At 40.7% G+C, this 19,970-nt stretch overlaps 1 protein-coding gene across 1 annotated transcript in view; it reads right to left on the reverse strand.

Annotated features, from left to right (window-relative positions):
- Window positions 1-19,970, reverse strand: part of cftr (CF transmembrane conductance regulator) — a 151,631-nt gene that overhangs the window by 32,394 nt on the left and 99,267 nt on the right. The window contains exons 15-17 of the mRNA XM_072267581.1: window positions 16,866-16,994; window positions 14,835-14,872; window positions 9,597-9,862 (exon numbers count right to left, since the gene is read on the reverse strand). Of these exons, the coding sequence (XP_072123682.1) occupies window positions 9,597-9,862; window positions 14,835-14,872; window positions 16,866-16,994 (433 nt within the window). The remainder of the gene's footprint in view (window positions 1-9,596; window positions 9,863-14,834; window positions 14,873-16,865; window positions 16,995-19,970) is intronic.

Raw genomic sequence — 19,970 nt, forward strand, 5'->3', positions numbered from 1 at the left:
CCTCACCAGTGCCTTATAAAGCCTCAGCATCACATTTCTGCTCTTGTATTCTTGACCTCTTGAAATGAATGCTAATATTGCATTTGCCTTCTTCACCTTGTGGTTTTCTGCACAAGGATTCCCAAGTCCCATTGCATCTCAGATTTTTGGATTTTCTCCCCATTTAGAAAATAGTCTGCAGAGGTATTTTGTCTACCAAAGTGCATGACCATGCATTTTCCAACTTTCTATTTCATTTGCCACTTTCTTGCCCATTCTCCTAATCTGTCTAAGTCTTTCTGCAGCCTACCTGTTTCCTCAACACTACTTGCTCCTCCACAATCTTTGTATCATCCGCAAACTTGGCAACAAAGTTCCATCATCCATCATCTAAATCATTGATATACAGCATACAAAGGAGCGGTCCCAACACCAAACCATGCCGAACAGCACTAGTCACAGACAGCCAACCAGAGAAGGATCCTTTTATTCCCACTTGCTGTCTTCTATCAATCTGCCAGTGCTCTAACCATGCCGGTAACTTTCCTGTAATATCATGGGCTCTTAACTTGGTAAACAGCCTCATGTGTGGCACCTTGTCAAAGGTCTTCTGAAAGTCCAAATATACAACATCCACTGCATCCCCTTTACAAGTGGAATAGATAATCTCCTCAAAGATTTCCAACAGGTTCGTCAGGCAAGATAATCCCTTAAGGAAACCATGCAGACTTTGTCCTATCTTGTCCTATGTCACCAAGTACTCCATAACCTCATCCTTAACAATTGACTCCAACATCTTCCCAACCACTAGTCTATAAATTCCTTTCTGCTGTCGTCCTCCTTTCTTAAAGAATCAAGTGATATTTTCAATTTTCCAGTCCCCGGCACTATGCCAGAGTCCAATAATTCTTGAAAGATCATTACCAATGCCTCCACAATCTCTACTGCTACCTCTTTCAGAATCCTAGGGTGTAGTTCGTCTGCCCAGGTGACTTATATACCCTTAGGTCTTTCACTTTGTAATAGTAACTGCACTCACTTCTCTTCCCGCACATCCTTCAACATCTGGCACACTGATAGTGTCTTCCACAGTGAAGACTGATGCAAAATACTCATTTATTTCATCTACCATCTCCCTGCCCTTGTCATTATTTCTCTGGCCTCATTTTCTAGTGGTGCTATATCTACTCTCATCTCTGTTTTATTTTTTACATATTTGAAAAAGTTTTTACTATCCACTTTGATGTTGTTTGTTAGCTTACTTTCACATTTCATCTTTTCCCTCCTAATGACACTTCTGGTCGCTCTCTGCAGATTTTTTGAAACTTCCAATCCCCTGTCTTCCCACTAATTTATGCTTTGCTGTATGCCCTCTCTTTTGCTTTTACATGAGCTTTGACTCCCCTTGTCAGCCACGGTTGTACTGTTTTGCCATTTGAGTATTCCTTTGTTTTTGGAATACATCCATCCTGCACCTTCCTTATTTTCCCAAGAAACTCACGCCATTGCTGCTCTGCTGTCATCCCTTCCAGTATCTCCTTCCAATTTACTTTGGCCAACTCCTTTCTCATACTGTGATATTGATGTGACTGAACAACCACGTTTATTCACCAGACTTCCATTTTTACTTTTCCCACATCCTGACGTCATATGCACTCTGACGTCATATGCACTCTGACGCTCTGAATACTCACACAATACATTACATCCCCCTTCTCAAGATTCTTTTTTCTTTTTACAACACTGAATTACCAAAACAATGCCTCTAGGTATGCCCTTCTTACAGTGCAACAACCATGACATAAACTAAAAAAAATCTTACCTTCTTGTACTGTATTCTGCATTGTATCTTACAATACTAACAGCAGTGTATTTTCTTTTACCGACATAGACTAATAAACCTTTTATTTCACACCTTGGAACTTATGACATGTGTGACTTTGCCTCAAACTGTGTGAGATGGTATGTATGTCTAGTCTCTGTACCTAGCTGGAAGTTTGACTTGTCTCCCAGACCGTGTGTGATACAACTGTGACTGTGCTTGTCCTTCATCCGTGTCAGTCTCTCGAGTGACCTCTGTGTCCTTGCAGTCTGCGTCACTCTTGGTGTCGTTTGTTTCCATGTCTGTATATGTGGAAATGTCCTGTGCATCTGTACGTGGAAACTCCCTCTTGCCTGTCTTCAGCAGATGTTTCCTGTTCCTCCTGTAGACTCTTCCATCCGGTGTGCGAACTATGAAGGATTCTGGTTGCTGATGTCTGCTCACAACCACAGCTGGTTGCCAAGTGTCTCCTCTCTGTATTCTGACATTTTCACCTGTATGCAGATCTGGCAACTATCTTGTATGTCTGTCATAGTAGCTCTTTTGCTTTATTTGCTTGTACTTTTGCTTGTCATGTACTTGAGCATTACCTTCAGGAGTCAGTAGAGTTGTGGATGTTGGCAGTTTGGACTTCAGACGACATCCCATCAACAGCTGCGCAGGAGAGAACCCCACACTCTCAATCGGTGTGTTGCGGTATTCAAGCAGAGCAATGTAAGGGTCACCATTGCTGCTATTGTCTTCTTGAGCATGTTCTTGACAGTTTGTACAGTTCTCTCTGCTTGTCCATTAGACTGAGTGTGCCCTGGACTGGAAGTAACATTGAAATTCCCAGCTTTCTGAGAACCCTCTGAACTCACCACTGGCATATTGTGGACCATTGTCACTAACAACAATATCTGGAATACCATGTCTTGTGAATGTCGACTTCATTGCGGTAATGACACCTCGACTGGACGTGTCACTTAACTTGGTGATCTCCGGATATTTTGAATAGTAGTCCACACAAAGCACCATTGTAGTGAAGGAGATCTGTGCCAATCTTCTCCCATGGTCTTCCTGGTAGTGGGTGGGGAAGCAGAGGCTCTCTTAGATTGCTGTTTTTGTTTTCATTACAGACAGCACACTGAGACACAAGGTCTTCTATCTGAGTTGACATGCCTGGCCAATAGAGAATGTCCCTTGCTCTTTCTTTACATTTCACTATCCCCAGGTGTGACTCATGAATTCTGTTGAGCATTTCCTGTCTCATTTGGTTTGGTACGATGAGTTTCGTCGTTTTGAACATTAGTCCTGATACATAGCTGATTTCCTCTTTAAATGTCCAGTATTTCTGCATTTCCTTTGGAACATCATTTCTTTCTGTTGGCCATCCATTCATTGTAATGTCTCTCAGTATTTGCATTTCAGGATCATATGCAGTCGCTTTCCTGAACATGTTCAACTTCTCCTCAGAGATGGGTAGCTGAGGTGTAACCCAATTGACCTCCAGCTCTCTTCCTAGCAACTCTTTCTTTTGCTCTTTGAGGTAAGCACGGCTCAAAGTATCAGCAATGTACAGTTCTTTTCCTGGCTTATAGGTGACTGTGAGAGTGTACCTCTGTAGCCTGGGAAGCATCCTTTGCAGCCTTATAGGAGCTTGGTGGAGTGGCTTTTTGAAGATGCTCTCAAGTGGTTTGTGATCACTCTCAACCTGGATTTCTTTGCCATATACATATTGGTGGAACTTCTCACACCCTTAAACTATGGTGAGTAATTCCTTCTCGATTTGAGCGTATCAGCGTTGACAGTCTGTAAGTGCTCGTGATCCATACGCCACAGGCCTCCCATCCTGCAGTATACCAGTTCCTATTCCCTCCGAACTGGCATCCACAGACATCGTCACCAGTTTATTGACATCAAAGAACTTGAATGCTGGTGCATTGGTAACTAACTGCTTCAATGTTTCAAAACTTTTCTTTTGTTCGTCTTCCCAATGCCATTCAGTGTTGCTCTCTAGTAGCTTTCGGAGTGGAGTGCTGACTTCTGATAAGTTGGGAATGAAGTTGGCAAGATACTGTATCATGCCCATGAACCTCAATAGTTCTTGCTTGTCTTTGGGTGGTGGTAGCTGTACCACAGCACTGACCTTTTCATCATCTGGTTTTAGCCCATCAGCACTGAGTACATGACCTATGTATCTGACCTCTGTAGTTCTGATCTTACACGTACTTTTGTTCAGTTTTAGGTTGTACTCATGTGCTCTCTCCAGGAGCTTCCTCAGTCTCTGATCATGTTCCTCAATTGTGTCACCCCATATCAGCAAATCATCAGTGATGTTGACCATCCCGTCCAGGCCTTCAATCATTTGTGCCACGGATCTCTGGAATGCCTCTGATGCAGAAGAAATCCCAAAGGGTAGACGTAGGAAATGATATCTCCATATGGGCATAATTTGGAACATTCTTCATTCAGCTTGATCTGCCAGAAACCTTGATTTGCATCTAATACTGAAAAGTATTTCGTATTAGGCATGCGGGAGACAACCTCTTCAACCGTGAGCAGTGGATAGTGCTCTCTTTTGATGGCTTGGTTGAGATGTTGTGGATCCATGCAAATCCTCGTCTTTTTTTCTGTGACCACTGTTACCATGCTATTCACCCAGTCGGTCGGTTCTATTTGTCTTGTTATGACTCCCATCTGTTCCATTCTGTGTAGCTCCTCCACTACTTGATCCCTGAGAGCTACTGGAATCTTTCTCAGGGCATGCACGACTGGTGCAATAGTTGGATCAATCTGGATATGGTGTTTCGCTGGTAATCATTCCAATCCAGAAAGCAAGTCATCAAAGTCTTTGAGAATGTCATTTTCTTTTTCAACACCATAAATTCGCTTCATCAGGCCTAGCTTTGCGCATGTTGCTTTGCCCAGTATTGCTGGAACATGTTGCTGTACTATTTCAAACTTAATCTTGTATTTTTGACCTTTGTACACACAGGTGTGTGCTTTTTTCCCCAGTGGCGCCGTCTTGTGGCCGAAATATGCAACAAGATTTTTTCAGTCTTCCTCTGATGTCCAGTGAGTTGAACGCTTCTGCTGACATTACACTGCACTTTGCCCTAGTGTCAAGATTAAATGTCACATTCCTCCTGTTTATTATCAGATCTCGAGTCCAATCATCTTCATCCTCCATCTCTGCATTGTCAATATTCTTGATGCATACCTCCTGTTCCACTTCAACTGTGCCAATGAACATGTCACTGTTGCCCTCATTCTCTTCCACAGCATGCATTTTCCCTGCGTGCTCCTTCGACTTGCACATCTTTGCAAAGTGATTTCTTTTCTGGCATAACTTGCATGTCTGACCAAAGGCAGGATATTTTCTGTATCCACGTTTATAACCACGTCTGCTGCAGTTAACTTCATTTTGATCATCCTGTGGAGCTGGCTTTGTCCTACTCTTGTCAGTTTTCACTGTTTTTATTTTGTGCACTTCAATCTCTTCATTGAGCACTTTAACCTGACTTGACGTGATCTCGCTGGTATGGCAAACATCAATTGCCTTTTCTAATGTAAGATCCGCCTCTCTCAATAGCCTGCCTCTCACTTGATCACCTTGTATGCCGCATACAATCCTGTCACGTATTAAAGAATCATGCAATTGTCCGAACTTACAGTCTTTTGCCTTGCTCTTCAAATCTGTTACATAGGCGTCTATGGTCTCTATTGGTTCTTGAGCCCTCGTGAAAAACTTGTGTCGGATGTACGGTAGGTTTTTTCTCGGTTCACAGTAATCTTGAAACTTTTTCTTCAACACTTCAATTTTATCTTGCTCATCATCTTGGAAGACAAACATGTTGCAAACCTTTATTGCCTCTTCCCCCGCCACATGCAGAAACGTAGCACATTGCACTTTCTCCGTCTTTTCAACTACGCCGCTAGCGGTGCAAAACAGCTCAAACTTCTGGATCCATATTTTCCAGTTCTCAGCAAGATTACCTTGTAGGTTAAACTTGACGGTGGCCGTAACTGTGACATATTTTACGTGTCTTCTGTTCCTTTTTTCTCGTGATTTTTTCTGACACCATGTAATATTGATGTGACTCGGACACCACTGTAGATTGAACAACCATGTTTATTCATCAGACTTCCATTTATACTTTTCCCACGTCCTGACGTCATACGCACTCTGACGCTATGAATACTCACACAATACATTACACAGACCACTGTAATTTCCTTTACTCCATTGAAATACTGCTATGTCAGAATTTACTTTCTCCCTATCAAGTTTCAAGTTGAACTCAATCATATGTGATCATTCTACTCCTAAGGGTTATTTTACTTTAAGCTCCTTAATCACTTTTGGGTCATTACATAACAGTGTAGCTGTTCTGTTAGTAGGCTCAATGACAAACTGCTCTAAAAAGCCATCTCATAGGCATTCAACAAATCCACGTTCTTGAGATCTATTACCAACCCAATTATCAACAGATTCCACCTTTCGTCATCCAAAAGTGAAGTACTTAAACATAGGAATGAAATTCAGATCTACGTGTTGTATTCATTTGCTCAAATCTTCACTTAGAATTCAATCACTCAGTAAATTATAAAATGGGCTGTTTTGAGAATTGGTTTCAAAATTTTTGGCTCTCCACTTTATTATAATTCTGGCTCTGTATCTATAGTTCAGTTTTAATAAAGAGAAGCCTGACCTTTTACTCACAGTAATGCACAAATTTAATTATTTCCTTCCCTTTCATTGCCATCCCCTCTACCCTATCATCCAACATTACAAAAATACTTGTAGAAATATGTTACTTATCACAGAACATTGTGGCCTGTTTGTCAGATTCAATTATAGTAGAAAATTCACTCACACCAGTTAAGACACAAGTCTTTTGTAGTATAGACTCTCCCACATTGCCATTTGTTAACATACTTCCTACTAAATATAGATTTATGAATTCTAGATCTGAATGAACTTTTTTTTTCTAAAATGATTTATTAAGGCCATTGGTTCAACTTTGACTCCTCTTTAGTTTAATTGCTGATCATGGGAATAAAAGCCAGTCTTGCAAGACAGTTCAACACTTGCTTCTTGTAACACATTAATTAAACCGTAAATTTTATCCTTCATTTACCTGCCCTTTAACTTGGTTTCAGAATTCAAGATATTGTTAGATTTATATGGTACATACAGAAAGATAAAGCACAGCTATATCAAACAAATTTTCAAATTAAAAACCATCAAATCAAAATGCTAATTTCCCAGCTTTTATTGCTAGATTATTCAATTAAAAAGTTTGGATCCAGCCTTCAATCGTTTTCTCTAAAGCTATTGATTTTGTCATTTCATCACTTTTTAAATCTTTTGTTAATGATCCAACACAGTCAAAATAATTTCCCCAGGATGAAATCCTTTGTCTTGAACTGTGATTGTATAGCAAATTTTAAAAACCATGCTTTAGTCAAAATTACTGTAAAATTACAGCAGTAAGTAACAATGCCAGTCAGTGGATCTCCCTGAACCATGCTCAAAAGTATTGAATCACTTTATATGATAACCTTAAATAATCCAAGTGTCGATGCATGTGTAACTAATCAGGAAAGTACACTAAATGTATGATTCCCAGTCGTGTAAGTTATATGGTACCAAACACACTGAAGACTGGTATTTTTTGCTGCATCTTCCAAGAGGAAAATACCCTCAAAGCTACTGACAGACTTACAGGGGAGCACGAGGTGGTGGGGACGATGAGCAGCTCACCAGGAAGAACCTAAGAACGTCAACTTTTGCGAATGGACCGCCAATTACAAGTGAGAGGCGCATTTGCAGCAAGGCCTGCAAGAATGTGTGTGGCCTAAAGATACGCCAGGCCAAGGTGAAATGCCTGGAGCAGGAGAGAGCAACGCAGCACACAGGTTTTACTCCTGGTGAGATGCAGGAAGAGTCTGGCCTGGAGTCACTACACAATGCCCTGAACCTCCACGTGTCAGAAACTCCCAACCTAGGCAGAGTTGCAAAACTCCAGTGGGTTAAGCCATTGAAGGGAGTGGCTTCAGTTTGAGGACGTAGTCCACACTGTTTTAGAGGTTTTGTTGGCAGCTCAGTGCGCAGAACCTACTCTCTCCTCAGCATTACAGGGGCTGGAAAGAAAAGAGACATCAGGCCCATCACAAAGGCTGCTGAGTGAGCCTCCAGATGACTACGGATCAAGAAGTGTGACCTGTGCATCAATGCTGTTGGGACACAAGCCAGACCCCTGATCAACCCTGGCTGGATCGTCTAGACCAGTGGTCCCCAACCACTGGGCCGCGGACCGGTACCAGGCCGCAAAGCATGCGCTACCGGGCTGTGAGGAAATGATATGATTTGGCAATATGAGTCAGTTGCACCTTTCCTCATTCCTTGTCACAGCCAATGTTGATCTTGAACGCACGCGAGGTCATTACGCACGTGTCATCCAGGTCAGCGCAGGAAGAAGATCAACTCCTCGAGCTTGCAAATGACGGCGGGCTGAAAAGTATGTTTGACATAGCATCTCTGCTGGCTTTCCGGATCAAAGTCAGGGCTAAATATCCTGAGATAGGCACAAAAGCACTGAAAACGTTGCTTACAACATATTTCTGCGAAGCAGAGTTTTCTGCAATGAATGCAATGAAAACTAAATTGCGGAATAGACTGGACATAAGGAACCCCCTTCGAGTATCGCTGTCTCCCGTCACCCTTCGATGGGACCGTCTTGTTGCAGGAAAACAAGCCCAGGGCTCCCACTGATTCAGCGATATTGGTGTGTTGCAATGATTTTATATGTTCATACGGGAAAATATGCGCTGTGTGTTTAATATCCAAACGTTACGTAAAATGTTATGATGCTATTGACTTACTTACATAACCATATAACAATTACAGCACGGAAACAGGACATCTCGGCCCTTCTAGTCCGTGCCGAACACTACACTCACCTAATCCCACTGACCTGCACTCAGCCCATAATCCTCCATTCCTTTCCTGTCCATATCCCTATCCAATTTTTCTTTAAATGATAATATCAAACCTGCCTCTACCACTTCTACTGGAAGTTCGTTCAACACTTACTTCAAGCTCCCCGTCCTCCTCTGATAATTAACTTATCACTATATTCATGCGAGGAAAATATGCGCTGTGTGTTTAATATTAAATTCGTTAGATAAACCCCTTTAGAAACGAAACTGAGTGTATTAGCCACTTATCACCTATATTCCGGTCATGATTAACATCACCCCCCCCCCCCACCCTGAACAGAATCGCCAAAAACGATTTGCAGGAAAAAAATCGGCAGGCGCATGCGCAGGTCACACATGCGCACTGGTGCCCGCGCAAGGCTTCATGGTCATTGTAGTCTTTCCCGGGGTAAACACAACATATTTGACTGCTACTCTTGTCCGTTGGCAACCCTACTCGCCCACCCCCCACCAGGTCGGCCGGTCCGCAAGAATATTGTCAATATTAAACCGGTCCGCAGTGCAAAAAAGGTTGGGGACCCCTGGTCTAGACAAGAGTATCTGATGTTGAAAAACCTGAAACACCCCATGAACCCAGATTGACTCATGGATGATACGTCCCAGCACATCCTAGAATGTATCTCAACATCTTTTGCATTGAATAGTATATGAGTGAAGGTTAGATTTCCATGGATATCACTTGGACCTCAAGTAAGGAACACATCCCTTCAGTTTTCCTGTTTTTTCAAAGATCTAAAATGAAATCCAGAACTTCCATCCAAAATCACAATTTATGCATACAATTATAGCCATTGCATAACGTCGTTACCTGCTTTCATCTTGTTGAATACAGTCATGGGTGCTTGGAGAACTGAGTGTAGCATTTGTTTATGAAGCTCCTTGGAGACGGTTACAAGGGTATGAACCAAAGGGAGTCCTCGAATCACACCAAGTGCAAGGAAGCTGTCTGAAAGTCCCACATAGATGTAGAATATGTAATAATAGCTCTCATTGGTAATAAATTTAGAAAATATAGAAAGGTTGGAGAGGCTGGTTGAGGTGTCATTAGTTGCTGATCCAGTATCTTCTTTTAACCTGAAATAATCAAACAAATACTATAAGAAAAATATCTGTTATTTTTTGCCTGACAGACGATCAGCAATTTTGTACATTAAGCTTGAAGTGGTGACAACTGACACTCCTTTTGTTGTGACGAGAGGCCTATGCGAAGACTGTACCCAATTTTGGCGCCAAAGCATGACCACCAAGCAGCAGAGTGGGACTGAATCTTTAAATGAGCTGCACTGGTTATCCGAGAATTGGAGCGTTTAAACCCCAGAGACTAGCACAGACAAGTCCGTATCATAACGAGTGTTATATTGGTTGATTCAGTGTAAATCTAACCACCACTAAGTATGACAAGTGGGCAAGAAGGGTTGTTATTAATGCATGTTTAGTTAGAACTAAAATCAGGTTGTGAAGCGATGTGAAAAGGCTTGACAATTCTCAATTTCTTGATCATTCCTAAATAAACCTTCATTATTCAACATCATGAACAGGTTTCAACTTTGACCCTTCGGGAAAAATATTAAAATTACAAAGTGTGCGCTCATGCAGAAATGAACTTAAATACAAGCTTTGATATTTCACACTTTAGCATTGGAAGGGAAATTATATAAAATATCTTCTAATAGATATTTTAATGTCAAGGTGGCAGATCACTATTATCAATCCAGCAAAATTAGAATTATGCAGCATTTCTCTGAGGATTGTTATATGAGTTTTACAGGGCATTATATTTTATCATTTTTAATGCATGCATTACTAAATGACAACAAAAGAGGACTGCATGTCTTCATAATCTATCTATATTAACAAGTGCGCTACCTTTCAATATTGACCTACTGTAAATCTCCATGCTTAGCTAAATTAACATTTCTCAGTGTGGATAACCATGTCTAATTGGGAGTCTAGTCTTAAATGGATATGAAATTTGAATGACGGTGGGGAGGCTATTCCTTCTGATGGAACTGGTTGAGACTACAGCTCTCTGCAGCTTTTTCAGTCCTGTGCATTGGAGCCTCCATAGCAGACAGTGCTGCAGCCAGCCAGAATGATACCCACAGCAAATCTGTAGAAATCTGCAGAAATCTGCTACCATCTTTTTTTGACATACAAAATCTCTTCGAACTCCCAAGAAAGTACAGTTGTTGGTGTGCCTTCTTCATGATTGCAGCTGGAGGGACGGGGTGGCATGGTGGTGTAGTGGTTAGCACAATGCTCTACAGTATCAGCAACCCAGGTTCAATTCCCACTGCTGCCTGTAATGAGGTTGTACGCTCTCCCCGTGACTGCGCGGCTTTCCTCCAGATTCTCCCGCTTCCTTCCACATTCCAAAGACGTACCGGTTGGTAGGTTAATTGGTCACTGTAAACTGTCTTGTGATTAGGCTGGGGTTAAATTGGGGGACTGCTGGGCGGCACGGCTTGAAGTGCCAGAAGGCCCTATTCCCTGCTGTATCTCAATAAAGCCCATAATGCTACAGATATCACAAGTTGCAAGGATTGAACCTGCATCTCTAGAGCAGTTGAAACAAGAGCTTTACTAAATGTGCCACTGTACTCCTATTAGTGAGGGTATCTGATTTGGATACGATGGGCTGAATGGCCTCTTTCTCCATAATAAGCTTTCTTTTTTTTTGAAGCAAAGGACTGATGCCTCTCTTGGCCTTTCTTCCTGCATACACTCCACCCCATAACTGAAAATATTCCAGCCCAACCCCAGAAAGGATCAATTTGCTAAAAACTGAATGGCAAAAGCTCCAACATCTTACGCATTCTGTGTTGAAGATGTGTGCAGAGCGAACCTTATCTGTGATTAGGAGTGGTCCAGTTGATAATTAGAACAGAAGAGATCCAGAAACATAGAAATTCCCTGCAGAGGACAGGATTTAATTCTGCAGAGTGCCTACACCCACATTAGGGTTAGAAATCAAGTCCATTTTAACAGCCAATTTACACGTCTCCTTGATGGGATAAGTAGAATATCAGTGCATGTTTAACTGCAAACTTAATGCTTTGCACTTGTGATTTTGGGATCATGACCAGAGAAAAAAAAATGCAGCACAGTCCAACACACCATCTCTATAGTGTGAACAAATTAGCGAGCTTTTTGCCAGATCTGCCACGTAAATCCGAGAACACTACTCAGCTAACTTTTATATTGTATATGAGAATATTTATTGATCATACAAATGATGGAATGTGGAAGGCAGCTTATCTTAATTAAAGTTGTAATTTAAAAAAATAACTTTTACTGTACCTAATAAAGTGGCCACTGAATATAGATGAACTGGCAATTTACATAGCTCAGGAAGACCCTGTGTGCAAATTAATGTACTCTATTAGAATCTCTGATACAGGATCACAACTAAACATTAATATTCTGATGGATCTGAAATATATTTCTTATAATTCTGCAGTGTACTTTTAACTCTTTATAAAAGATTGAAAACAAAATGACTTTTATGGGAAACAAATCACCAGTAAGTGCAGTTCTTTGACTACAGTTCTTTGAGGGAATGGGACTCACTCTCAGGGTTTCACAATTGACCATTATTCAGCATGCCAAGGGCTCGGCCTAAGAGCTTCGCTCGTCTTCAGATGTTTGAGTTTTCGTGGCTCTGGAGACAGGGGAATCGGAGGTCGGTGTCCAGGCAGGAGATTGGTGTGTCATGGGAGATGGAAAATCTAAGGCTGTGTGCCCAGAGACCCGAGATCTTTGGGCACAGAGCTCTGAAAAAGCAATACAACGGACTTTTAACATCATAAACCAGCGAGTTGCTTGTTATGTCTCCCCTCTTGCTGTGAAACAGAGACACCTCTTTCTCCCTTATTAGGGAGAGAGAGAGAGAGAGAGAGCCTGTGGTATTTCGAATACCGTACCGGGTGAACAAGTAGTCTTTAGAGTACTGCAAGTCTGTGTCTTTGCTGTTGCTTTGCTCACGCTTGAGTGCTCGGTGGCAGGTGCCAATGCATTTTTTTTGCCAGTGGTGGGAGTGGGGGATCATTGCTTTCTGCTGCTTATGCGGGGGAGGGGGAGAGCTGGAGGGGGGGACATTAGGGTTCTAACATTTAACTGTCATTCATTCTTTGGGGGCACTCCTCAGTCTTTCATGAACGGTTGCGAAGAAAAAGCATTTCGGGATGTATATTGTATACATTTCTCTGACATTAAGTGTACCTTTGAAACCTTTGGTATAGAACTGGTTGATTCTGCAGAAAAAATATCATCAAACAACAAATCAGGGGGCAAGTTAAGGCTATTCTACAGGACATACTTCTGAGATGTTGCAGCAAAACATTTACATGTACCTATGTTCCGGAACCATTTGAAAGTTAAACCCAATAATTGCCGCAGAACACATTGTTCCTGTGCTTTCACTCATGAGAGAAACTCTCATAATTCATTCACAGCTTGTGAGGTCTGGGAACACACAGTCAGTGCGCCGATTGTTTAAGCACAAATTTGATGTGAATGGAATTGTTTCTGAGCTTATAAAGGGGGACATTTTAACATAAGTATTAATGTCCATAATAAAAAGATTACTTGCTGGATTGCACTAAGTTTACAAGCATAGCGCCAAAAGCCAAACCACTGGAATGAAATGTACAAACTGGTACTGCAGCCCTGAATAAGAATACTTATATTAATTAACTCGGTAAAAGTTTATTTATGTAGACATGGTCAAGAGGTTCAGTTATTGTTCAGGCTAAGCATCAGAATGGTAAAGAAATGCGATCTAAGTGACTTTGATTGTGGCATGATTGTTGGCGTCAGATGTGGTGGTCTAATTATCTCAGAAGCTGCTGATCTCCTGGAAATTTCACACACAAATGTCTCTACAGTTTACAGAGAAAGGCGTGAAAAACAAAAATACACCAGTGTGCAGCAGTTCTGTTGGCGATACCGTCTTCATAATAAGAGAGGTCGGGGAGAATGATTCAAGGTGGCAGGAAGGCGACAGTAACTCAAGTAACCATACATGACAACAGTGGTGTGCAGGAGCACATCTTTGAATGCACAAAATAATTAACCTTGAAGTGTATGGTCGACACCAGCGGAAGACCACAAGCATACACTCAGTGGCCACCTTATTGGGAATAGGATGTACTTAATAATGTGTAGGTTAGAAATAGCTTATAGTTTTTCATTTCAGTCTGTCTGGTGGACATTGTTAATTACAGTTGCCCACTTGAGGAGAGAAAGACTCAATGTAATGAAATAAAGCACAAATTTATCATTTACTCTTTCAGTGCCAATCAGAATGCATTATTTTTCACGAATAACGTTAATGAAAAATAAATCTATAGCAGCAATCAGGAATACTACGATTTCAAAAGGGACAGTGTGGAAAGAGGAATACAGGAGAAGGCAGAACACAATGACCGATTCAAATGAAGTCAAAACTGGAGCCGAAATGGTGACTATTGTAAATGTTATTATCTATTGCAATTAGAGACCATTGCAAATGAGGTTGAAACATTTATTGCAGAAGAGCGATTTAAGACAGGAAGCACGCATATTGACTGGAACAAAAAACAGGTGTGATTTATTCCCACTGAACTTGGGAGTGTAACACTGCACTAAACCATTTCAAAATAGAAGGTTTAAAGAAATCAGCAATGTGTAAATTCAGAATTTACGAACATCAGGGAAAATTGCTGTCAAGGAAAGTTCATAGGTGTTAACTCTTTCAAGATAGGAGGGAATCACTGAACGCACCTTGAAAGAAATGATTCATTTATTCTGGTCAAGTTTCTACTTCAGATAAGACGTTTGCATTAATGATTACAAGTGGCTCAAGTAAAATATTAAAAATTAGTCTGTGAAAGCACTTTCTAACAGTGCTCGCTATTGTATAAACAAATCAGCCAGACAAAGTACCTGCTATGCTGACTTTTTCGATGTGCCCTCGACCTATATTGTGTCTGACTCATGTCCTGATGACATCAGCCACCAGAGCCGAGATAATAATCCACAAATTGCAAACCACATTTCTACTTACCCGTTGATTATCCAAAGTCCAACCAAGGAGGCAGCCACCTTTAGAGAAACAATGAAGATAATAACAATAATCACAGCACACCTTATCACAGATTTCTGATTATGTGAAAATAAACTGCTTATGCTCAAGTTGAATACAAATTTTTATGTGCATTTATAATTATTAGTAAAGCCATACCCTGCAGGAAATGGGGGCAACTCTTTTTCCCTTAGTAAGGAGAGAGAGAGCCTGTGGTATGTCAGATACCGGGTAAACGAGTAGTCTTTGGGATACTGCAAGTCTGTGTCTTTATTGATGCTTTGCTGCACGCTTGAGTGCTCAGTGGGGGGGCGCCGATGATTTTTGCTGATGGGGAAGGGGCATGTCGTTGCTTTGCTGCTGCTTATGCGTGGAAGGGGGGAAGTTAGGGGGGTCTTTGGGCTTCTAACATTGAACTGTCATTCATTCTTTGAGGCACTCCTCTGCTTTCATGGGCTGTTTGCAAAGAAAAAGAATTTTAGGATGTATATTGTATACATTTCTCTGACATTAAATGTACCTACTGAACTGGAAAAGTAGAATTTACCTGTACACTTTACTTAAGAATATCAGTAACTTTGCTGACAACAGGGTTTATATTGATCTTTGTTACAACTGTATTTCTGGCTCAAAACATGTTTAATCTTCTAATTTGTTGGTTATTGTGCTAAATCCATGAGACCTATATTTCAGGCATCTTGGATCTGTGATTTAAAATAGCCAGAAGGCTCTTTCCATCTCTAATTTTGGGGATTCATGGCTATTGGAGACCTTCTTATTGCAGTAGTTGGAGAAGACCTGGTCCTTTCAGGATTCTTCAGGTTATGGACACTCCTGATTTAGTAACCCCCATCCTCTTCAATAAGGCTTAAAAACAGAAATTGTTCAAATTCTCACCCTAAGTAACATTTTCAGGAGAAGTCTCACTGCTAACAAATTGGGCTTGAAGTATCATGTTTTAGAAATAGTTAACTTGAGATTGACCATATCTGATTATCTTTAAACAATTATTTTCAAACTGAACTGCTTCCTCATGGCTAACAACAGATCAACTTGAGATTTAATCACGGACCAAGAACACACTTGTATGAGTTCACTGTTGAATTTTGTTCCTAGGGCATAATGTTTGGCATTATTTTGTTAGCCACAAAGCAGCCAAAGCACAAACCATTAAAACGTTCTTAAGTGCCATTCCTCCTAGAACATCATTGAGCAAACCAAGTGAATGCAAAAATTCTCACAGCGTTGTCACTTCCGCTTTGTAAAGGCTGAAATCTAGTCATATCAATATCTTGTACCTATCAATGCTTGGACTGGCTCACTGGTTCATCCTGTCATGTATTCAGCAGTGACTATACCCAAGAAGACTGTGGAGTCTCAGTTGCTGGGGATATTTAATGATAGCAAAATAGGGTTAGTGCAGGAATGTATTAGCACAGCCATGATCTGAATGAATGCCAGGGCACGCATGAGGTTAAAAATAGACTAGTCCTGCATCTATTTTGCATGTTTTTTTTTTGTATTACAAACTCATAATTGAACAAGTTGCATCAGGCATGGCATGGTGGTGTAATGGTTAGTAATACCCGACTTCAGTGCCAGTGATCCAGGTTCGATTCTGCCTCTGTCTGCAAGGAGATTGTACATTCTCCCTGTCACTGTAGGTTTCCTCCAGATACCCTGGTTTCCTCCCACATTCCAAAAACGTACGGATTAGTGTGTAATATGTGTGACACGGACTCATTGGGCTGTATCTCTAAATATAACAAAAATTTATACAAAACCCTTCACTATCCAAGATATAAATCTCCTGCAAGATCTTACTTTTGTATTCTAGTTTGACAGCATTGATACTTCATGGCTGAAGAAAGCAATATTTTCCCTTACAGAGTTTGAAATGCGTTCATAGTTCACTGAATGTACAAAATTTAAATGATGCAGCTCCAAGAAAAGGAAATTCTTGGACAGGTGCACAGTACGTTAAGGCTACTGCCACTCTGCTTATTATCTTACCTCTGCTGAAAAGATAACAAGGCAAAGGACGAGCACAGCAACCAAGCTGCGATTTAGTGTAACGTATCTGAAGTAAGTGCTCCATGTTGTGGTAACATTACGGGTATCCTCTTCATCACCAAAGCATTCCTAAAGGAAAACAGTGAGATACTCTGGACATTCAGTCTGTCTGTAACATGGATCCTTATCAAAGGACTTCTGAAAATCTAGATCTTTTCCACCTGCTGCATTACAATTGTAAATACTCACTGCTATCATGTCACAACATTCAGGAAGGTTGGTTAAAGATAAAGGAGTCAGTTGCAAACGAAAGAATTTTGAAGTGGATATTCAAGACATAGAAGAGTACAGTATAGGAAAAGGGCCTTTGGCCACCAGACCTGTGTCAACCAGGATGTCAACTTATACTAATTCCATCTGCTGAACATGGTCTGTAATCCCTCCACTCTCTGACTGTTCATGCATCTTAAATGTTGCTTTCATATCTGCTTCTACCACTTCCCCTGGCAGCGCATTCCAGGTATGTACCACCCTCTGGTAGAAACTTATAAAGATTCCCCCCCACCCCAACCTCCCCAGCATAAATCTATGTCCTCTCATGTTTGACATTTCCAGCTTGGGAGAAAGAATCATGCCATCTACCTTATTTATGTCTTTCTTAATTAATATGCTTCTATCAGGTTACCCCTCAGCTTCCTGCACTGGAATACATTGTCTAAGAGATGATGGAGGCATTTACTATCACAATATTTAAGAAGTATCTAGGCAAGCACTTAAATTACCAAAACAATGTAGGCTACGTTCCAATTGCTGGTAGCTGCGATTAATACAAATGATGATTAGCAAGCACGTGGTGGGCTATTTCTGTGCTGCATCAAGTTCAAACTCAAGTTTAGTTGTCATTCAACCACACATGAATTCCTATGAATACAGCCAAGACAGCGTTACTCCAGGGCCAAGGAGCAAACACTGTACCAGCGGTCATACACAGCACAACACACATATAGCACATATAAGATAGTAGTAAAATATAGTCACACAAAAAAAAATCCAAATCCCTGAGTCCATGAACATTGCAGCAGTCTGCAGTCAAATACAATACAGTTTGTCTTCAGCCGGGTTAAAATGGCATGGGGGGGCGCGGGGGGGGAGCAGTATTGATTCCAGTATAGATGCGGAGCACTTGACTCTGACGTCTCCCCCTGGGTGGCTGCAAACAGGCAAAACTGCAACTTAAGGCCTAGTCCTCGCTATGACCGAGGCCACGCAACTCCCCCACTGTTGGCCAATGAACCAATTAATCCACTTGCAACATTTCACACTCTGTAAAGATCCATCAACGCACATTTTGTCAGGGCAAATTGCAGGTATTTCTTTTTAACTCAGCTGACTTTTTCACGTTAACTCTATCCATTTGTCTTAATTTTGCTCAGAAATAAAGCAAATAAATGGAGTTAAGGGAAATATTGGTCATGATCTGAACACATGACAAAATAAACTTGGGGAACTAAATGACCTCCTGCTGTTCCTATGTCTGTTTAGATACTGGATGACGAGCACTGGTGTTCCTCAGTTAAAGTTTCATACCTTTTACAACAGAATAGGAAGAAGAAACAAGGATGAAAATCCTGAGAAAATCAGGGCAATTTGTTATTTTTATTTAATCGCAGGTGCGAGTACTGCTGAGTAGGCATTACTTGTTGCCCAGCCCCTTATTGTCCCTTGAACAAACTGGCTTGCTACCCTGTAAAGAATCAAATCATATTGGTATGGTTCACATAGGTACCACACCAGGTAAGATCGACAAGCCGTTTTCTCCACAGGATATAAGTGGATAAACTGGATTTTGATCACCATGTTATAATTACAGCTCAAAGATTTTTTTACTCAGATTTGATATGATTTCAAGTGAATATAAATATATGTACATTTCTAATATTCTCCAGCACATGTGCACTCAAATTAACAGAAATTGGGCTTCTGGTGCCAAAGACATTCAAAGACCACAAAGAGTTACTCTAAGGAACCTGATTAAGCAGGCAAGATCTGTTTGAGTTAAAGTAGTTTGACATCCACTAACTACAAAGGATTTGCTACAAATCTCCAAATAGAACATAGAACACAGAAATCTGCAGCACATTACGGGCTCTTCGGCCCACAATGTTGTGCCGACCATATAAACCACTCTAGAAGCTGCCTAGAATTTCCCTACCGTATAGTCCTCTATTTTTCGAAGCTCCATGTCCCTATCTAAGAGTCTCTTAAAAGAAATGTAAAACTAACATATAGCTACTGTATGTTAGTTTACATTTCTTTTAAGAGACTCTTAGATAGAGACATGGACAGATATGTCTAATCAACTATTATTGGGGTATTTTATAGGGCATTTTATAATCCCTTTTAAATCTTGTGATATAGCTATGTATATATCATAAATGTAGGGAGATCGGTTAAGTCACAAGAATGTGTAGAATTGTCACTAGAATCTACTAATGTTACAATGGCAGAAAAATGAGTAAAGAATGTGACAGAGAGATCAATTGGAATTTCAAGGAAAAGATGCTACAATGAATGTGTATGAGGAAATCTGAAGTTAATACTTTTTGTGAAACCAACACAGTGAAGAAGAGTTACATTTACCATAACAATTTTCAGCTACAAGTACAGTTCTATTCCTGACGGTTTCAAAACGCAGTAACTACTCAGCCTTAATGTTGCTTAAAAATATTCGGCGTATATTGGCTTTGTTTGAGGAATAAACTCAATCATCCAGAGAGAAAAAAACTATTTTAACTGATGATGTTCTATGGATAAATGATGTAAGCCTTCCTAATCTAATCTCTCTGGTACATGTGAGGAAACAGTTCAGTAAAATAACCCAACCTCTGTAAGTAACATCTATTCTCTTATTAGCTACGTATGTTCAGATTGAAATTGTTGCAAAATATTTTCCTGATGTCTCCATCCCTGTCCAATTGCCAACTTTCCTGTTTGGATTTTTTAGGCAGACCTTACAGCTTGAACACTTGTTTTGCACAAAATATTATTTTTCCTGAACTATTCAACTTCTTCATTCAACTAATTAATTCTTCATGAAATTAGTGA

This window comes from Mobula birostris, chromosome 9 (assembly GCF_030028105.1).
Source record: "Mobula birostris isolate sMobBir1 chromosome 9, sMobBir1.hap1, whole genome shotgun sequence".
Lineage (NCBI taxonomy): Eukaryota > Metazoa > Chordata > Chondrichthyes > Myliobatiformes > Myliobatidae > Mobula > Mobula birostris.